This window comes from Sorex fumeus, unplaced genomic scaffold (assembly GCF_029834395.1).
Source record: "Sorex fumeus unplaced genomic scaffold, SorFum_2.1 ptg000010l, whole genome shotgun sequence".
NCBI classification, from domain to species: Eukaryota; Metazoa; Chordata; class Mammalia; order Eulipotyphla; family Soricidae; genus Sorex; species Sorex fumeus.
This window is the reverse complement of record NW_026606067.1, coordinates 37205882-37227228: the sequence shown is the minus strand read 5'-3', so window position 1 is coordinate 37227228 and position 21347 is coordinate 37205882. Positions and strand designations below refer to the sequence as shown.

General features: G+C 38.1%; 1 protein-coding gene across 1 annotated transcript in view; it reads left to right on the top strand.

The window, feature by feature from the left end:
* Positions 1-21347, top strand: part of SPATA16 (spermatogenesis associated 16) — a 349005-nt gene that overhangs the window by 190679 nt on the left and 136979 nt on the right. The window contains exon 4 of the mRNA XM_056110646.1: positions 14255-14339. Within this exon, the coding sequence (XP_055966621.1) occupies positions 14255-14339 (85 nt within the window). The remainder of the gene's footprint in view (positions 1-14254; positions 14340-21347) is intronic.

Sequence of the window (21347 nt, the reverse complement as noted above, 5' to 3'; positions counted from 1 at the left end):
ATGGCTGGGTGGGATGGGGGAGATGAATGTGGGAGCGATACTGGGATCCATGGTGGTGCAAAATGGGCACTGGTGGAGGGATGGGTATTTGATCATTGTATAATCAAAATCCAAGCACAAAAATTTGTAAATCTACAACTGTACCTCATGGTGTTTCACTAATTAAAAAAAAAACTTGGAAAAAATATCCCCTGTTCATGGATCAGGAGAATTAACATTGTCATATGGCAATACTCCCCAAAGCACTGTACAAATTCAACGCAATCCCTATTAGGATACCCAATGACATTCTTCAAAGAAATGGAGCAAACACTCCTGAAATTCATATGGAACAATAAGCCTCCACAAATAGCTAAAAAATATTCTTGGGAAAAAGAAAATCAAAGAAATCAACCTCCCTAATATCAAACTCTACTACAAAGCAGTAATAGTTAAAACAGCATGGTACTGGAACAACGAAAGAGCTGCAGACCAATTGAACAGAGTTGAATATACTGACATCTCCTCCCAAACATATGATCATCTAGTCTTTGATAAAGGAGCAAGAAATGTGAAGTGGAGCAAGGAAAACCTCTTTAACAAATCATGCTGGCAAAACCGGAGAGCTTCATGCAAAAAAATGGGCTCAGATCTCTACCTAACACCATGTACAAAAGTAAGATCAAAATTGATTAAAGACCTCAACCTCAGACCAGAATCCATAAGGTACATTGAAGACAAGGTTGGCAAAACCCTCCACGACATTGAAGCGAACAGTATCTTCAAAGATGACACACCACTGGCCAAACAGTGAAAACAGAGATTGCCTAATGGAACTATCTTTTTTTAAATTTTTATTAGTGAGACACCATGAGGTACAGTTGTAGACTTACAAATTTTTGTGCTTGGGTTTCAGTTATACAATGATCGAATACCCATTCTTACACCAGTGCACATTCTCCACCACCACTAATCACAGTATCCCTCCCACCCCCCTCCCCTAATGGAACTATCTTAAACTAAGAAGCTTCAGCACATCAAAAGAAGCAGTGACCAAAATACAAAGACAGTCTACAGAATGGGAAAGGATATTCATCAAATACCCATCTGACAAGGGTTTGATATCAAGGATATACAAAGAACTGGTTGAACTCCACAAGAAGAAAATACCCAACCCCATCAAAAAATGGAACCACGAAAGTAACAGAAACTTTCTCAAAGAAGAAATCCAAATGGCAAAAAGTCACACGAGAAAATGCTCTACATCACTAATCATCAGGGAGATGCAGATCAAAACAACAATGATATATCATCTCACACCACAGACTGGCCCACATCCAAAAGAACTAAAGGAACCGGTGTTGGTGTGGATGTGGCAAGAAATGGACCCTCCTTCACTGCTGGTGGACAATTTTCAAAAAATTAGAAATTGAGCTCCCATTTGACCCAGCAATACCACTCTTGGAAATATATCCCAGAGAGGCAAAAATGTACAGTCAAAATGACATCTGCACTTGTATGTTCATTGCTGCACTGTTCACAATAGCCAAAATCTGGGAAAAAAAACCTGAGTGCCCAAGAGCAGATGACTGGTACATCTACACAACGGAGTCCTATGCAGCTGTTAGAAAAAATGAAGTCATGAAATTTACATACAAGTGGTACTACATGGAAAGTATCATTCTAAGTGAAATGAGTCAGAAAGAGATCGACAGACTTAGAAAGATTGCATTAATCTGGATAATATAAAGTAACAAAACAGGAGATCACCACCCAAGAATAGCCAAGATAAGTACCAGAAGTTTCGCTCCATGGCTCGGGGGCCAGCTGCCCATACTAGGGTAAAAGGCAGCTCAGATACAGAAGGGAACACCTACTAAAGGGTGTTGGGAGGATCCTCCCAGGATGGGAGATACATGCTGAAAGTAGACTATAGACTGAACATGACTGCCATTCAATGCCTCTTTTGCAAACCACAGCACCCAAAAGGAGAGAGAGAACAAAAGGGAATGCCCTGCCACTGAGGCAGGGTGGGATAGGGGGGTGGGGATTGGAGGGTGGAAGGGATACTGGGATCAGTGGTGGTGGAGAATGGGCACTGGTGGAGGGATGGATACTGGATCATTGGATAACTGAAACCCAAGCACACAAATTTGTAGGTTTACAACTGTATCTCATGTTTCACTAATATAAATTAAAAATAAATATATAAATAAAAATAAAATAACTGTTGCAGAACCAAACTTGCCATTAAATGCCAAATTTTCCGGGCTTCAAAAACTACCGTTCACCAAGGAGTGAATCTGCAGAAAAATCCAGGTATGCTAGACTCATGACTGAAATCTCCAATCTTGCTCAGAGCTGGAATGGGCGTCCTTCCCCCATCTCCTAAGTTTACCAGTAGCTTGGCAGTCATACCCACAAACTGACCCTGGCACCATATAATCTCACCAATGGCTATGATTCAGAGACTCAGAAATAAAGCTCCTGGAAGAGAGCAACATAGTCCTCACCCATAAGTGAATCTGCCATATAATCATATTCTAAATTTCAGCATTGCTGGAGCAACCTCTCACACTGTACATCACCGAGTAGCACACAACATTTGATGAACATGTTTGTAATTTCTTATACAGGGGCTTAATTGCTACAGGGTAAAATACAACAATCTTCACACATTTTTCTCTAAAGAAACTTTATTGGACCATTTTTAGCAAAATTCCTAACAAGGAATACAAAATTAGTGGTATTGGTTCTGCTTTGGGGGGCAATAGTTTGGGACTTGGGGTGGAAACATTCTAAATATGGTGGTGGGAAGGTGTAATAGTGGTAGAATTGGAGTTTGAATGTTAAATGTAATGAATTATTGTGAACAACTTTATAAAAATAAAATATAGCAAATTGCTTTGGTTCTGCTTTGGGGGCAGGGTTTGGGACTTGGGATGGAAACATCAGAAATGGTGATGGGAAGGTGTAACGGAGGTGAGACTCATTCTAATATTAAATGTAATCAAATATTGTGAGCAACTTTATAAAAATAAAATTAAATTTAAAAAAAGAAAGTAGCCAGAATCATGGTTAGGAGCCAAAATTTGGTGACATTTGTATCTGTTTAAATATTATCCCTGTTATCAATGTTTTGAACAAGTATCCTCTTTAACTGAAGCGATTCTACTTTTTTCATCTTTTTTGTTGGTTATAAAAAGATATTTAATAATCAAGATATTTAATTGAAACTGATATTTACTTATATATAACCAATATATAAGAATGACCACAGCAAGTCTAAACAAAAGCTGTGTAAGAGTTCTCCAGGGAAATTTCATCAATAGAAGATACTGTATATATCAATGTTATATGCAACATAAGTGTGTATGTGAGACATACAATATATATTATATATCTATTACATTAACTGCATGGGCTGGAGCGTGTTGGGACTTATCATCTGATCTTTGATAAGGGAGCAAGAAATGTGAAGTGGAGCAAGCAAAGTCTCTTTAACAAATGGTGCTGGCAAAACTGGACAGCTTCATACAAAAAAATGGGCTCAGATCTCTACCTAACACCACACACAAAAGTAAGATCAAAGTGGATTAAAGACCTCAACATCAGACCGAAATCCATAAGGTACATTGGAGACAAGGTTGGCAAAACCCTCCACGACATTGACACGAATGGTATGTATCTTCAAAGATGACACACCACTGGCCAAGCAAGTGAAAACAGAGATAGAGGAATGGGACTATCTTATTGATTTTGGATATTGTGAACAGTGCTGCAATAAAGGTAGAAGTGCAGATGTTATTTTGACTGTACATTTTTGCCTTTCCGGGATATATTTATTCCCAAGAGTGGTATTGCTGGGTCAAATGGGAGCTCAGTTTCTAATTTTTTGAGAATCGTCCATACTGTTTTCTAACACGGCTGACCTGAGTTCGATTCCTCTGCCCCTTTTGGAGAGCCCGGCAAGCTACTGAGAGTATCTCACCCACAGAGCATAGCCTGGCAAGCTCCCCGTGACTTATTTGATATGCCAAACACAGTAACAAGTCTCACAATGTTATTGGGCCCGCTCGAGCAAATCAATGAACAATGGGAGGACAGTGACAGTGACAGTGATTATTTGCATAATTCTAGAAACAGAGAAGCCCTGGAATCTATAAATGTCAAGCTGGAGACCCAGGAGAACTCGTGGGATAGTTCCATCTGGGTTCAATCAGAAATAATGGTGTAAGAAACCATAAATTCCAAGCCCAAGTCTGAAGGCTGACATTTGAGCTCAGAGACAGTCTAAGAGAGAAAACAAATGTTCTTGACTTGGCCTTTTTGTTTAATTTAAGCTTTTAACAGATTGGATGAGCCACACTAACTTGCGGTGGGCAGTCTCCTTACTTGGTTTATGTATTAAAAGGTCATTCTCATCCATCACAAGTTCCTACTTTTTAGTAGGTATTTTGTGCAGTCCTGTATTGGTAGATGAACTTCTCTGGTTTACAGTGGACATCAGTGCTGCCTAAAGAATGCCAGTGTTATGATGATGCTCTGTGTCATTGAGGATAGCCTCCAAGAGCTTGACATGACTCTTGAGCATGTGAAAGGTGTCTTGTACAACCAAGAAACTGTACTTTGAATTTTAGGTCTTTTGATCATAAATAACCACAAATGGCTATTGGCTGTCATTTGGGGCAGCATAGACTAGGGAAACTAGAAAATGAATAACACTGAAAATAATTATAAACTGTAAGGTCTATGTAAGGGAAGAATAATCCCTATGTAGGGGATCATAGAGCAGAAAGTACAGAGGAGTCAGAGAAGGCTTCAAGAGGATTGAAATGTTTAAGCTAAAGTTTCAAGGGTCAAATCATGAGATAGAACAGTTATATTAGAAATTTAAGGAATAAATTTCATCCAGGAGTAACCATATACAAAAACGTCCAAGGTAGGAAGCATCATGTTTGCTTCCAACAATTGAATACTTGACCTATGCGAATAGGTTGAACAGGGGGAAATGATCATCCTGTTATGAAAGTGATAGGCCACGAGGAGAAATTGATTTTCCTTAAAGTAATTTCTGTTAGCACTTCCCAAAAGATTATTATTATTATTATTATTATTTACTGCAAGCCTGTAAAAAGATGCTTTCTTTGTGATGTGTGCTTGTGTTTGCTTAAACAAATTTTTAGATTGGGTCTCCTCCCAATCAGAACATAATCTCTTTAATATTGTTCTTTATATTCAAAGAGAGTATATGTTTAGCACCAATATTCATCTAATATTAATAGCATGTATAACCATATGTTCCTGGACTTTAAGTACAGGAAGAAGGAGCTAACCCTCTTCAGTGTGTTGACAATCGAGAAGAATTCTGCAATTGAAACTACCCAATAGATAGCCTTCTAAGAAAGTATCCAAATCAATTACACAAATGAAATAATTGTATAAAGAGACCAAAAGATTATTCTTAGACTCCTGAGAGAGGTTGCTTTCTGTTGAAGAGAAGTAAAGGAGGAACTGAAACTAGTTAAAAGATGACCATGGTCTGACTAATGTCAAGGAAAGCAGTCTCCTGGAGAAAGTTTAAAGCAACTGGGGTGAATTAATTAACCTAGGGAAGAGAAGATTAATAAATTATCGTGAGAATGTAGAACGGCTATTCGAAGAATAAGGTCTAGTTGGATTGCATTAACACTGGAGAGGGAACTGAAGCCAGCAGGCGAAAACTGCACAAGATGCTATTTATGGCTGTGAAACTCCGGAATCAGTGAGGGAAGCAGAGCAATGTCCTTCCGTGGAGGTCTTTAAAACAGAATAGATTCTCATCAGTCTCATTTGAAAGGTTTAAGTGTGATCCTGCCTAAAGGCAAGGTGATGAACGGAATGACTTTTCAAGGTCCCAGCCAGCTGCCCGACAAGACACAGCTGATTGTATGTTGGAGTTTTCTTTTGTTTACCCATATCTTATTGTTTTACACCACCATGTGGCCGCACTGAGTAGAAATGTTACAAATTGCTACCCGAAAATGGGCCCTGAAAAACATCAATAATAATTCTCGTACCCTTAGAATTGCAGTCTTTATAGAAACTTTATGTGTAAAATCACCTCATGTGAATATGCTTCTAACCCTTTTAAAGTATTATTTTGAGGAACAAAATTGGTACTGATCTTATTCATAAAATTATAATTAATTATTTTATAGTGTATTTGCTATTCTGTAGAAATGGAATTTAATTAACAGTAAGCTGAGCTTATGACATAAAAAATCTTTTGTTTTAGATACATATCTAATGCCAGATTGTGACCCTTTTACACCTAACAGATAAATCAAGCAGAATAAATATAACTCGTGAAAGCAAATATAGAATCCAAGGAAGAGTAGAATTTTTTACAGTGAAGCAGTGACTGTTGACATATGATGATGTTTAAAATGACTTCCAGATTTGGCATATTAGGAAAATGTGCTTCCTGTTTAGTACTGCCATGTTTATGTAGTATGCTAGAATTTACTAAGCCCTTAAAAGAGCTTAGTGCTGCATAAGTTTTCTACTTTGGACAAATTAAGTTGACAAGCCCATCCTGCCACTCTATTCCCAGGCCACCTCACTTACAAAAGCAGCCGGTTAAATGTGAACAGTGAAGTAACCTCAGGAACAAATTGCTTTTATTAGAACCCCAGTAAGCAATGTAAGCCTGGGGCTCTTTGTAATGAGAATTTGATTTTTTAGTTTATATAAATAAATCAGAAAGATAATTTTAAGTTAACTGATAGGCCCCATGTGACTATCACACCAAGCACTTTTTCTGGGCCTTAGATAGACAGGAATTAATAAAGCAGACACAAATGTTTCTGATCCGAATCTTTATTTGAGAGGAAACTAAGTTTCCTTGTCCTCAGGAAGCCTATTCTCCTCTCGAATGTAGGTTCACATAATAAAATGCTTGTGAGGGGCCAGAGAATATAGCAGGCAGGTCTCTTTTCTGAATGTGGCTGATCCGAGTTCAGTTCCCAGCATCCCATATGATCCTGGGAGTTCACCAGGAGTAAGCCCTGAGTTCAGAGCCAGGAGTAAGCCCTGAGTAAGCACCGGCATTTCCAGGTTTCCTCTCCTACCTAACCCCAAGCTCCAGACTGACACGTTAACAGGAATATTTTGTGTTTGGTTATTAAAGTTTGGGTGTCGTGATTTCCATGTTGCTGACTCTGATTTGGACATTTAACTCTATCATTTCTTAACACCGCCCATGAACCTGAATCCCCTTGATCCCGGCCCTCGTTGCTCCTCAACTGTCTCTTCTCTCCTTCCCCTTAACTATTTCTGTCCTTCTCATTATTCTCTGGGGCCAAGGATTATCTAGACACCCTCCCATTTAAACCATTGCATTCCTTCATCCAGTTACTCTAAATACCACATATAAGTGGTATCACCCTGTGTTTGTCTTTCTTCTGGCTTGCTTCATTTAACATGATATCTTCCAATTCCATGCATGTTGCAGCAAAAATGTTTAAATAAATGAATATTTGCGAAATTCCCGTGTGTAGTGTTGAAGGGTAGTCAGAGTGTGCTCCCTGAGATAATAACACTAAAGATCTGAAATAAAAGCAAAAGATTTGGGAGTATCTAGGAAAGAAATATTCTAGAAGAGAAATTGCTGATTATAAAATCCCAGAGGCAAAAATATACTTGTTCTTTGTGAGGTATGATAGGGTGGACATTTTATCAGGAACAGATAAAGTTGGAAATGAAATTAGAGAAATAGCATGTAGCCAGATGGCAAGTGACTTCTATGCCACTTTAAGGACCAGTTTTCACTCTGAGTGGAATGGAATGCCTTTGCAGTTTTAAGCACAGAAATGGCCTGCTCCGGCACACTAATTTTAATAGGATCATTCTGACTGCTATTTCACAAATAGTTGTGTGTCAGGACAAAGAGCCTCGCTCGGAAACTGTTATAAAAATCCAACTGAAATATGATAAGCAACATGGAATGAAAGGGGCATTAAGAAGTATCAGGGTTCTTACAAAACTTGCAAGTAAACTATTAAGAATTTTTGCCTTGGATTGGTTAAAGGAATATGAGAGAATGATGAATGTAGACTTTTGTGCCTGAGAAACTGGATAGATGGAGAAGACTACCATCTTCTGCAGGACGGTAGTAAGAATTTAAATTCTTGATATAGAAATGTTAAAATTGACGGGGCTGGAGCGATAGCACAGCGGGGAAGGCATTTGCCTTGCACGCGGCCGACCCAGGTTAGATTCCCAGCATCCCATATGGTCCCCTGAGCACCGCCAGGAGTAATTCCTGAGTGCAGAGCCAGGAGTAACCCCTGTGCATTGCCAGGTGTGACCCAAAAAGCAAAAAAAAAAAAAAAGAAATGTTAAAATTGAGATACCTGTAACATATAAATACATCTATGAAAAAAATAATTTTTGTAAGAGTCTGGAGATCCAAGAAAAGGTTTGGACTCAGTAAATCTATATTTGGCATTTACAACTATGAAAATGGTGAGATTAGCAAGGTTTTGGGCACTGGAAGATAAAGAAGGGGCCCATGTCCTGTTTATTGAAGCTATCCCAAATTGATAACTCAGAGCTAAGAGATTCCAGCAAAAAGGAAGTGAAAAGAACCAGTAAGAGTAAGAGCAGTCGTGGAAGCCAACACGAAGTATATACTAGTGGAGGGAACAAGTGACTGCTTCAGTTGTATATGTACATTAAGACTAGAATTGAACCATTGTATTTAATGGCACAGAAATCACGAACAGCATTGACAAAAACAGTCTCAGGAAGTGATAGAAATTCAAACTTTTCTTGAATGAGTTCAAGATACAACAGAAAGAGGGAGGAAGTGAGCGCAAGACTCTTTTCCAAGGAGCTTGCTGAGCAGATAAAAGATGATGTTAAATAGAAAACAAATAGATCTAAAGAAATTTTGGCATGGTGTTAAGATGGTGTGTGTGTGTGAGGAGAAGCATTGTTGTGTGCAGAAATGGCTCAAGAACAATGGAAAATTGGAAGAGAGAATAGAAAGTGGAGAATTGCTGGAGTTGTTTCTATGGGAGATGAGATAGACTGAGACCTGGTGTAGAACTGTAGGTTGGAGTGCATTCACATTCTGCTGTGTAAAGCACTTTCTATGGTGTTTAGCATTTAGCACAGGCTCAAATCTGACAAGTATTAAACCACCAGATGACAACTGAAAAGGTCTGGCTCACATGATCTTACAGCTACAATATTCAGTCACTGTCACTGTCACTGTCCTCCCGTTGTTCATCGATTTGCTCGAGTGGGCCCAGTAACATTGTGAGACTTGTTGTTCCTGTGTTTGGACATCGATTATGTCATGGGCAGCTTGCCAGGTTTTGCCGTGCGGGCGAGATACTCTTGGTAGCTTGCCAAGCTCTCTGAGAGGGGCAGAGTAATGGAAGGTAGGAGGAATTGAACTTGCATCAGCCCCGTTCAAAGCAAATGCCCAATCCTCTCTGTGCTATCTCTCCAGCCCACAATATTCAGTAGACTATTTAAATTAAGTTGAAAATAATGGTGATGATAAAAGAGATAATTAGGATAAATATTGAACCACCTTGGTTTAAAGGTAAACAGAAATAACGAAAGGAATATAGGACAAGTGATGTACAGCTATTCACATTCCTTCCATGAGGCGAGTCTGCAAGAACCTGGTCCCACAAGGATCTTTGCACATGCTCCCGGTTATTTAATTTATTATCTTTGCCCTCTATAAATTCAGCATGATGAAAAATTCCTTTTTCTTTTCTTCACAAATATTGCATGGCCTAATGCTATTTCCTTGCTCTTTTCATGTTTTTTCACTGACTTTTATACTGATTCATAAAAACCAAGCTGTAGGGCAGAGCCAGATAGGGAACGAAACAAAAATGGAAGGTGATAAAAGTACAGCGGTCATTTCTTTTGGAAGAATATGGAGTTGAAGCAATTATCTGAATTTTGTTTTTAATAGACAGACAGCTCTGTGCCAAGTATTTAAATAAATAACTTTATGAAAAATATCTGAGCAAATACATTGCTTTACATTTGTTATTTAATACTAGTATATTTTACTGTTATCATTGTGTTTCTCTGAGGAGAGGTAGCATTTCCACTAATTTTAATTCTGCACCTTCTTCTATATATATTTTGAGATTTCTTCTACATAATTTTTGAGATTCTTCTTTTAAAAAGTGACATGTCCTAGATTTTATTGTCTAGGACAATAAAATCTTTGTAAAGAATGCAGCAAGTTGATAGATGTAGTACTATACCTTTTTTCTTTTAAATTTTCCCTTTCCAAAGGTGAAAAAATGACCTTTCATAGCCATGGTACAACAGGTAGGGTATTTGCCACATTGCATGTGGCTGACTCAGGTTCAATCCTGGCCACCCCTGAAGGTCCCCCCAGCCCAGCCAGGAGTGATCCCTGAGCACAGAGACAAGAGTAAGCACTGAACAGTGCCTGGTGTGGATCAAAGAAAAAAAAAGGTAATCACTGGCATGATAGAAATTATTAGTTTTTACTTAAGTTATATAGGATCAACGGGGCAGCGGAGGCGATGGGAGGAGGGTGGGGACAGGGTTGGGGTGGTGAGCTGGGGGTTTCCCACTCACGCCCACTCTAGGCTGTAGCAGGTGCAGATGCGGGGAGCTGGGCAGCGCTCACTGGACAGCGGGTGGCCGGGTCCGGGAGAGCGAGTGTGCAGGGCCTCGCTGAGGGCAGGGGCCAGGGCTGGGAGCACCCCGCCAATGCTCAGTGCTTCCCTCCACACCCCGGCTCTTGGCTCAAGGGTCCAGGCCAGGTGGAGTCTTGAGGTACCATGTGTGATTGCAGGGACGCAACTGGGGTTGGCCACGTTTGACCCAGTTGCACTTGTAGCTGCCATCCCTCCTTTGAGTTGCTTTAGGTTGTCAAGACGTTTTATCATCTCATTCTTACTTTGGACAACCTGGCAGGCTACCGAATGTAACCTGCCCACACGGCAGAGTCTGGCAAACCCCCCCGTGGTGTACCCAATATGCCGAATACCAGTAACAATGACGGGTCTCATTCTCCTAATCCTGAAAGTGCCTTGAATATTTTTAAAAAAATATCAGGGCTAGGAGGAAAGAGACGTTACTGGGGCCTGCTCAAGGCAATCCACGAACAGCAGGATGGTCGTGATCGTGATATAGGATCAATGATTATCTGTTATGCTTTTTGCATGCTTCGAATCTGTAATGGTTTCTCCCCCCTGAACTTGTCTCATTAATTTTAGTACAGGATACAAAAGTGCATTGTTCCTGAAGAGAGGACTGTAGATTGAAACAATTCTAGTCAGGAGGCTGATGGGGTGGGGGGATGGTTCTAAAACCAGAATGAACGCAAAATGGCATCTGACTCTGAACTGGTCGTAACTATAGTTTAAGTTTCACAACAAGGTGTTAAATGTTTATAGTAAAGATAAACAAGTCTATCTAAGTCCGTAAGTATTTTTGGTGGGGATGAGTATTTCTATAAATAAAGTACTATTAGGTCACAAATGTATTTACTTTCTGGAAAGTTGATTCCACAAAGTTGAGTGCTTATAAAACCACATGCTTACAAAGGCTGAACTAGACTTGCTGAAATTTAACTAATGACTGTTCTTATCTGAGCATATTTTATTCATTTTTAAATAAATTTTATGGGATCACAGTGAGATACAGTTGCAAACTTTCAGGGTTACATTTCAGTCATGCTCGAGCTCTGTCCTTCCACCAGTGCACCTTTTCCACCCCCATTGTTCCCAGGGTCCCTCCCGCCACTCCCACCCCATCCCACTCCCTGCCTCTGTAACAGATACAATCCTTCTTACTTTCTAATTCGGGCATTATGATTTGTAATACAGATACTAAGAGACCATCATGTTTGGTCCTTGGTCTACTTTCAGCACACATCTCCCATCCTGGGAGATCCCTCCAGTCATCATTTACTTAGTGGTCCCTTTCCCATCCCAGCTGCCTTTTCCCCCAGCAGTGGAGCCAGCTTCCAAACCACTGTGTGTTCCTCCTGACTCTTATCTCTATTGTCCTTAGGTATTAGTCTCATAGTATGCTACTTTATATTCCACAAATGAGTGCAGTCCTTCTATGTCTGTCCTTCTTTTTCTGACTCATTTCACTTAGCATGAACCTCTCCATAGCTATCCACTTATATGCAAATTTCATGATTTCGTCTCTTCCAACAGCTTCCTAGTATTCCATTGTGTAGATGTAACAAAGTTTCTTTAACCAGTCATCTGTTCTCAAGCACTAGATATTTATTCCAGATTCTGGCTATTGTGAACAGTGCTGCAATGAATATACAAGTGCAGATGTAATTTCTACTTTTTTTTGCATCTCTGTGATATATTTCCAGGAGTGATATTTCTGGGTCTTATGGGAGCTCAATTTCTAGTTTTAGGATGAATGTCCATATTGTTTTTCAGAAAGGCTGGACTAGTCGGCATTCCCACCAACAATGAATGAGAGTCCCTTTCTCCTCCACATCCAAGCCAGCACTGGTTGTTCTTGTTCTTATTGATGTGTGCCAGTTTCTATGGTATAAGATGATACCTCATTGTTGTTTTGATTTGCTTCTCCCTGATGATTAGTGATGTAGAGCATTTTTTCGTGTGCCTTTTGGCCATTTGAATTTCTTTTTTTGCGGAAGTTTCTGTTCATCTCTTCTCCCATAACCATACTTTATGATTCATATTTGCATAACCAAATGCTAATGGGTGGAGAAATAAGATTGTAGAATCAAGCTATCACCTAAGAATATCCAACTTTCATAAATTTCGTGTGTGCTTTCCTTGAGGGAGAAACTTTTACTTTTTTAATTGAATTTTTTTCATCTGCCAAGGATTGAATCCAGACCTTCACATGTGAAACATACCCTTTACCATGAAGCCACATTCCCAACACTTCATTTATTTCTTGAATGCAGAATATTTTAAATAAATTTATCTTAGGTGAAAAGCACCTATATGTCAGATAGACTACATTTTTAGGGGGCCTAAAAAGAGACAGGATAGGAAAATTTTTTAAAGTGTTTCTATCATGGTGCAATTGTTTGAGGTTTACTTTTATCTCCCTAGTCTATGATTTCTATGATTTGATATATAAAAAATTCTTAAAAGATCAGTTATTCTTAAATTATTGTCATTTACTTTGATATGCCAGGGATGGCTTCTTTCCAATACCACGTGTGTGAAAAGAAAAATAACTGAGTTGAGCAATTAATGAACCAAGTGGTAGAATTTTTTTCATTTATAATCTTTAAAGTCCCAATTTTTGTCTATCCTAAGTGAGAATGTAAACATTTAAATTCTCGCAACAGAGTATCATTGTAAATTCACAGCTATTGTATTTAGACACCCTATACTTAGGGAAGAAAATTTGTAATTCAATTTACATTGATGTCAAGAAACAACACATATCTGCCGGCAAAGATAAGACAAATATTGTGGAAGTACACTGTGATAGCTTTACTTAAATAAACAAATTTTTAGTACTAGTGATTAGGTACACAGGATTATTATATGTTTAATTGGCTAATGTGACAATTTGGAATTACTTCTAGTCACATTTAATTGGATTTTGGATCTCTGGAGAAAAGAAATAGAGAGACCTACCAGAGAAACAGTCATAAAAGTAAACTGTTTTTCCAAAGGGTGCTAATAAATAAATTAATATCCATTGCACAGTAGTTTTAAATGTCCCCTCAGCTTAATAAGACTAATGCAGTACTTATATACACTAGATGCTGAAACCAGTTCAATTAAATCCAACATTTGGGTGATGAATGTTTTGTTGAATTGTACCTTTTGTATTTTCCATTTTAAGGAGGCTACTTAAATCAAAGGTGGATAATCTGAATTCAGATAAAGAGTGATAGATACTAAATATCACTATAGCAGTTAACTGTATATGCTTGATTTGAAAGCAGTGTAGAAGCCATAAAACGTGTTACTCTGTAAGTGTTCTGAAGTTTAATAGGCAATAACCAAAAGCAAAACATTCTCTCATAGTTTTTAAATACTCTTTTACTGTACAAACAAAAAAAATCACACAGAAGATATAATTGTTACTGTTGAGAAAGCTTTACTTGAGACACCCAAAGAAACCCTAATTTCTGTATTGTAAAATGTGCCCTACTCTTGGTTTAATTCATAAATCATTTTTAGCATTTATATATACTTTATGTTGTGATTTTTTTATTCTGTAATTTTTTTTTTGAAAAATATGTCCTTGTTTTTAGGAGCGCCATGATTGCTGACTACATGTTCTGGCTCTGTGGAGGAACTGAACAGGGTATCAGCAAGCACATCAAACTGTATTGGCAGGTAAAAATTGATGCCCCAGCTAGAGAGGACAAGTTCATCTCATTTTAGAAACACAACGAAAGATTGGTGTTTAAAAGACTGCTGAAAAAGGTAGCTCTGGGTTTATCAATCAAGAGGACACTAGTCAGTTATAATGTACTTACAATGAAGTAGATTTTCTGATACTAATTTTAAGGACAAAATTCAAGGTGGTTAACTCTTGGCCCAATCTTTTTACAACTCAATATAAATTTTAGGCACCCCCAAGAACTATTTAATCAAGCACGTTGCTAAAATAGGCATGATCCTTTACAATGTGACCATTGTATTTTTATAATTTTTATTGATCTATTATTCATAAAAGCAAATTCTCAAGAGTACAATCAATTGCATAATAAAGAAAATGCAAAGTCCACTTACATATGTTAGGGAACACTTAGCATTTGGAACAATAATTCAATAATTAGTTGAGTATTTTTTTATTATTGATATTTCAAAATGGCAGCAGAAAATTATGCGAAAGGTCAATTCAATGTCAAAAGTAGAGTAATAATTTCTTCAAAATAAAGGAGAGTTTATAATTTACTATCTCATGAGTAAGAAACTTGTTCTTGCCCTCCATCCCTCACTCAGATTGTCAATAAGTTTGCTAAGGTAAAGGTAAAGGTAAAGGCCCTCCCGTTGATCGTCGATTTGCTCAAGCGGGCCCAGTAACGTCTCCATTGGAGACTTTGTTGTTACTGTGTCTGGCATATCGAATACTCTCGGTAGCTTGCCGGGCTCTCCGAGAGGGGCGGAGGAATCGAACTCGGGTCGGCCATGTTGGCCGCTTGTAAGGCGAACGCCCTACCCGTTGTGCAAATTCAAAATAAAGCCCTGACCTAGCTATCCCAAATTTGCTAATTAAATATTTTTACCTCTGTTAAAGAATTTCTACTTCCCTAGAACATTTAAATGATTCCCATTGGGACCATAAGAAATGAATGCAAATCCATTTCCAAAAGCCCCTTTTGAGAAGGTCTCTCAGGAGAGGCAGACGCTTCTCCCAGAGACTCAGTCAACCAAACCAGCAGTTCACTGCAATAATTTTAGGATTATGGTGCTGCTCTCACTGTACAATCCGAGGATTACCTGAGCCATATCAGTGGTGCTCAGGAAAGCTCCAGGTCTGATTGCTCCATAGTTTGAAGCCTGCCTCATGAGTCGGGGGAGAAGGCAGCTGGAATAGAGAAGGGATCACTAAGAAAATGATTGTTGGAAGGATCGATCAGGATGGGAGATGTGGCTGAAAGTAGATAAAGGACCGAAAGTGATTGTCTCTCCGTATCTGTGTTGCAAACCATAATGCCCCAAAGTAGAGAGAGAGTATGTGGGAAATTGTCTGCTATGGAGACAGGGGGAGGGTGGAAAGAGGGGGGTATGCTGGGGAGATTGGTGGTGGGGAATGTGCATTGGTGAAGGGATGGGTGTTTGAATATTGTATGATTGTAACTCAAACATGAAAGCTTGTAACTGTATCTCACAGTGATTCAATAAAATAAAATTTTAAAAAAAGCTCCAGGTCTGTGCCCTGAGATGCTAGGGAACCATGTTTTGCGAAGAATTGAACCGGAATCAACCACATGCAAGATGTACCTTAACCTCTGTACTATGTCTCTTGTCCTCGAATATTTTTGTTTTGTTTTTGTGTTATAGTCAATTGTTTTCAGGACTCATTCCTGGTTCTGCAAGCAGGAATCTCTACTAGCAGGCTCCAGGGACCATATGGAGTCCTAGGGCTTTAACCCACATCAACTACATATAAGGCCAGCATCCTTCCAACTGTACTATTTCTCTAGTCCCTAATTTTTTTAACATTTGCAAACCACAATATCCAGCTACCTACTCCATATCTTCTTCCTGAACTGCTATATATTTCAACATGGTTGATTTTAATTGAATATGAAACTTACATAACCTATAAAATCTGCTGGAATCTTAATATTAAAGTAAAAGGTAGTCATTAACAGTTTTCTGAGATATCCTGATTTTTCCCAATTACACAGTTGTATAATGGCCTTTCTTGTCTATCTCTGCATTGCATCATCTTCATTAAATAGTAAAGTATTAGCTTTGCTACATAAGAATAGGGTTTCTTTGTATGACTGAAACCTAACCATGAACAGCTTTATAACTGTGTATTTCAGGGTGATTCAATTAGAAAAAGGTTAATGTGAGGTTTTTGAAAAAACAGTCGCAATTTGGAATCAATTTAAATATCCATCCTAATGACTGTACTTAAAGGGCTGTGTTATATAGCTTAATGTGATATATACTAGTGTGTTAAATATACTAAAGTTGTATACTAGTGTGACGTTACGTGGTCAAAAGTTAAGTGTGACATTATAGTGGTTCTTTAAAACAAAAGCAAATGAATCCTGAGTTAATGAAATAATGATTACTGGATGGTTTCATTTGTGTAGGATAGAAATAAGATATTTGCATAAACAAACAAGCAAAACTTAACTCCTAGACTCATTGAACTATGGTGACTATCAAAGGGAAGGGGAAGGAGGTGGGAAGGAGAATGTGTTTGGTTGTGTGATGGCTCCACACTTTGGTGGAGGAATAATGACAACAAGGCACACACAGGCATAACTGTGATATCAACCTCCCTGAAATTCCATAATAGTGTAAATCAATAACAAAATACCAAATAAATAAAATCTAATAAAAACATTTGTTAAAATTAAAAACAAAAAGAATTCAATAGGGCTCCATATCATATTTGGAACTCATTATACCTACTATACAAATAAACAGTTTAAACTATTTGTACTGTACTTCAGATCCATGATTATTGTATTTGAGTTCACATTTAGCTGGATAATGTTTTCATCTCACAAAAGTTATAAATTTTCTGTTAAATTTAAGAATTTCCTAAGAGAATCTGGAAAATGCTGAATAATAGCAGTTATTCCTAGGCAGGTAGCGAAATAGTTATCTTACTGTATCACTGTATCACCGTCACCCCCGTTGATCTTTGAATTACTCAAGTGGGCGCCAGTAACGTCTCTATTCCTCCCAGCCCTGAGATTTTAGCAGTGTCTTCTTACTTACTCATCTTTTCCCAACGATTGGAGTTTCTTTCAGGGGCAGGGCAATGAAATCTATTATTGTTACTGTATTTGGCATATCGAATATGCCACGGGGAGCTTGCCAGGCTCTGCCTGTGCAGGCAGGATACTCTCAGTAGTTTGCCGGGAGGTATAACTGGGTAGGAAGTGTTTTATATGCCACTTCACAGCCACGCGGTCCAGAAAGTAGCCTGGAGCATGGCGGTGGTTGGGCAGTGGAGGTCGACTGTCGGGTCTGGGTCTCTTGGAGTGGGGCGGGATCTCACCCTCCCCACAGCCTGGTATGAGTCCCAGTTACCTTACCAGCTGTGAAAAATAAGTTACTGAGCGACAAATACAATAAAGAAAGAAAAAAATTTAGAGATTTTTAGAGAGATGGAAAAGGGACTCCATGTGAAGGTTGGATAATATTCAGCAGACTTGGCGAATGTAAGTTCCTAAATAAGGTTTGGTTTCAGTTATTCATTTATTAAGTAAGCAAATATTGCACACTGAACTAGAAAATAAAGATATAATGTTGGTGCAATCTAGAACAGAGTTTGAAAATTTTCTAAATATATTTGGTCTTTAGTGCTTTTTACAGATAACACTAATATTCCTCTCTTATTTGCCTCACACTCAGAAAAGAATCTCCACTTAGCAATACAGGTATATTTCTTATATAAAAATGAGTTAAACAATTACTATTATTTTTACTATTTTGCGTTAATGTAAAATAAAAAAGATGCATCTATCTTTGTATTCTTTTTGCCTCCATTAATTTGAAGCCTCATGGTGTATTGGAAGAACCCTGGTCTGGAAGTCAAGTCTGATTCAGTCCAAGTACTAACACCAAATAGTTATCTAACCTAAGGCATGTTAGTCTCTAAAGGAACTGCAGTAAGGAAATAGATAGCCAGTGTTAAATATTTGAGACATCCTATTATTAAAGCCAGTTCTAGCTCTAGAGTCTCATAATTTTAGGAACATTCAAAAGTAAAATATTTTTAAAGAACTGACAGAATTTGAAATGCATTCTACAGATAAGTAGAATCAACTAAACACCTCTACCAAACCCCAACATACCACATGATTCTCTTACCAGTTATAATTTTTCTTCTAATGACAGTCAGTCTTAATTCAAAAGAATAAATCCTACAACACCTAAAACCTTCTTCTGTCCTAAATCAGAAGCAAGTTTTCGGGTAATGTAAATTGTCCAAAGTGTGCCTCCTTAAAGATGGAAATGTCCTACTACTCAACATACCACAGCAATTATAATGGAAGACTGACCCCACAAGAACCTAGAGAGATAGCATTGAGATCAAAGTACATGTCTTGCATGATGCTGACCTTGGTTTCTTTCCCGGCACCGTAAATAGTCCCCCAAGCACTGTCAGAAGTGATCCCTGAGCCCAAAACACCACTGACTGTAGCTCCAAAACAAAAGCAAAACAAAACAAAAAGAATGTGCCCCCAAACATAACAAACATCACAGAATAGAAACTATATCTGTTACATAATAGACATCTAATACATTTTAATAGACATTGGCTCATGAGTGAAATGTCTTTGTGAGTGAATAAATTACTATATATCTCTTTTCAACTACCCTTTTTATTTATTCTTTTTAAGTGTCCTTAAAGAAACTTCAAAAAAGAAATTGTAAAGTTCAGAATGTAAAAATAATCAGTCTATGCACTTACACTCATAGACTGATGAATGCAAAGAACACGTCCTTACTTTGGTAATCTCAAGAACACCTTTAATTGTATTAGGGGGGCAAAGCGATAGCACGCCGGTAGGGCGTTTGCCTCACACACGGCCAATCCAGGTTCAATCCCTGGCATCCCATATGTTCCCCCAAGCACCTCCAGGAGTAATTCCTGAGCGCAGAACCAGGAGTAAACCCTGAGCATTGCTGGATGTGATCCAAAAAGCAAATAATAATAATAATAATAATAATAATAATAATAATAATATTGTATTAAATGTTTTTTACATCACCAACCTAATAGAAAGGAAAAAGAAGACATAAAGTTATACACTATATTACAGCTCACACAGGGTTATATCACTCAGAATAAAAGTGTTTTCACATTATGCTATAATAGCATAACTTCTTCAGGTTGTGAAGAAGTTCAGAAATAGTTCTTCTTGACTATGCTCACATGCCTGCTTCTGTAGCCTGATGCCTGGTCCTGTTCTCAGTATCTTCTCCCTCTTCTCAAACACAAACACAAAATTCAAAAACATTGAATACATCATAATTCTAAACTCAGTGAAATAAAAAGTCTTTAGGCAGACTGAAAAGTGACAGTTTTGAGATCATGTGCCCTTATATGTTTACACATTACCCCTAAAAGTAATAATTTTATCATAAAAGCAATAATTTTTATAAAAGCAATACTTTTATTTCAGGAAGAATTTGATATGCCAAACACAGTAACAACAAGTCTCACCATGGAGATGTTACTGGGCCCGCTCGAGCAAATCAGTGAACACCGGGAGGACAGTGCTACAGTGCATTATAATCTTAACTTTATTTTTAAAGCTCTCATTATTTACAAGACTATATATGTTTTAGAGCTCCAGTTTCACACCTCTTTAAATATATGTTACTATACCATACCCACCACCGAAGGCGTAATACTAATATCTATCTAACACATTCCATTGCATTCCTCTCTTCACTTCCTCTGCTCCTTCCCTTTCTGGTAACCTCCATTTTCTGATCAGAACCTATGGGGTTATTTTGTTTGGTTTTTCCTATTTCCTTGCTTTACTTTCCTATATCCCACATAATACTGAGGTCATCTGGTAATTGTTTTTCTCTTTTTGACTTGTATCCTTTAACATAACTCCTTTCATTCCCACCCATGTAATAACAAAGGGTAAAGTTACATCTTTTCTTACAGCGGAGGTCATTGTGATTTTATACTACAACTTCTTAATCAGCTCATCTGTTCATTAGTCACTTGAGTTTTTTCCATATTTTTCTATCATAAATAGTGCTACTGTAAAAACAGGGATGCCTGTGGTTTTTGTGTTATTTGAATTGTTATCTGGGAGAATAATTGTCAGATCTACATACTGTATTCCACAGAGGTTGAACCAATTTATTTTCCAAAAAGATAGGAAGTTCATTTTTTCATATTCCCACTATCTATTGTTTCTGGCTATATTATATCAGGCTTTTAGATATGGGCTATTTTCCCAGGTATTGGGTAATAACTAGTTATAGTTTAGATTTTAATTTTCTTAATAACAAGTAATAAGACAAGAAATAAAACAAATTGTTAACAAGTTTTGTTATATTATTCAAGTTATACTTGGCACTGAGATCTTTACCTTCTTAAGACATCAATGGTTTAAATGGCTTCCAAAGAGGGCACACAAAGAAGAAATGCTTTTCGGTATAACTGGTCTATACTCAAAGGACAAAAATAGTTGCTGACTGAACTAAGACAAAAGATTGTAAGTCTGTAACTGCATCTTATGGTGATTCATTAAAATCACTTAATCACTTAACTTCCCGTTAGTCGGCGATTTGCTCGAGCGGGCGCCAGTAACGTCTCCATTTGTCCCTGTCGCGTGCTAGTGTAGCCCAATGGCATCTGTTCGCTCCGGGAACATGAAGGGCCTCAAACCGATCGTTCATGATCTTGATGAAGAAGTCTGACCATCTGGTAGGTGGGCGGCCACGCGGTCTCTTGACATCCTGTGGAATCCAATCAGTAACAGCTCTAGTCCAACGGTCGTCTTTAAATCTCATTACGTGACCAGCCCATCTGATTTTCGACACCTTGGCAAATGAGACAGCGACCCTGATCCTTGATCGTCGACGGATGTTAGAACTCCGGATTCGTTCTCTCATTTGAGTGAAACGTGATATTCCAAGCATAGCTCTTCCTATTCTTCTTTGGGAGACCTG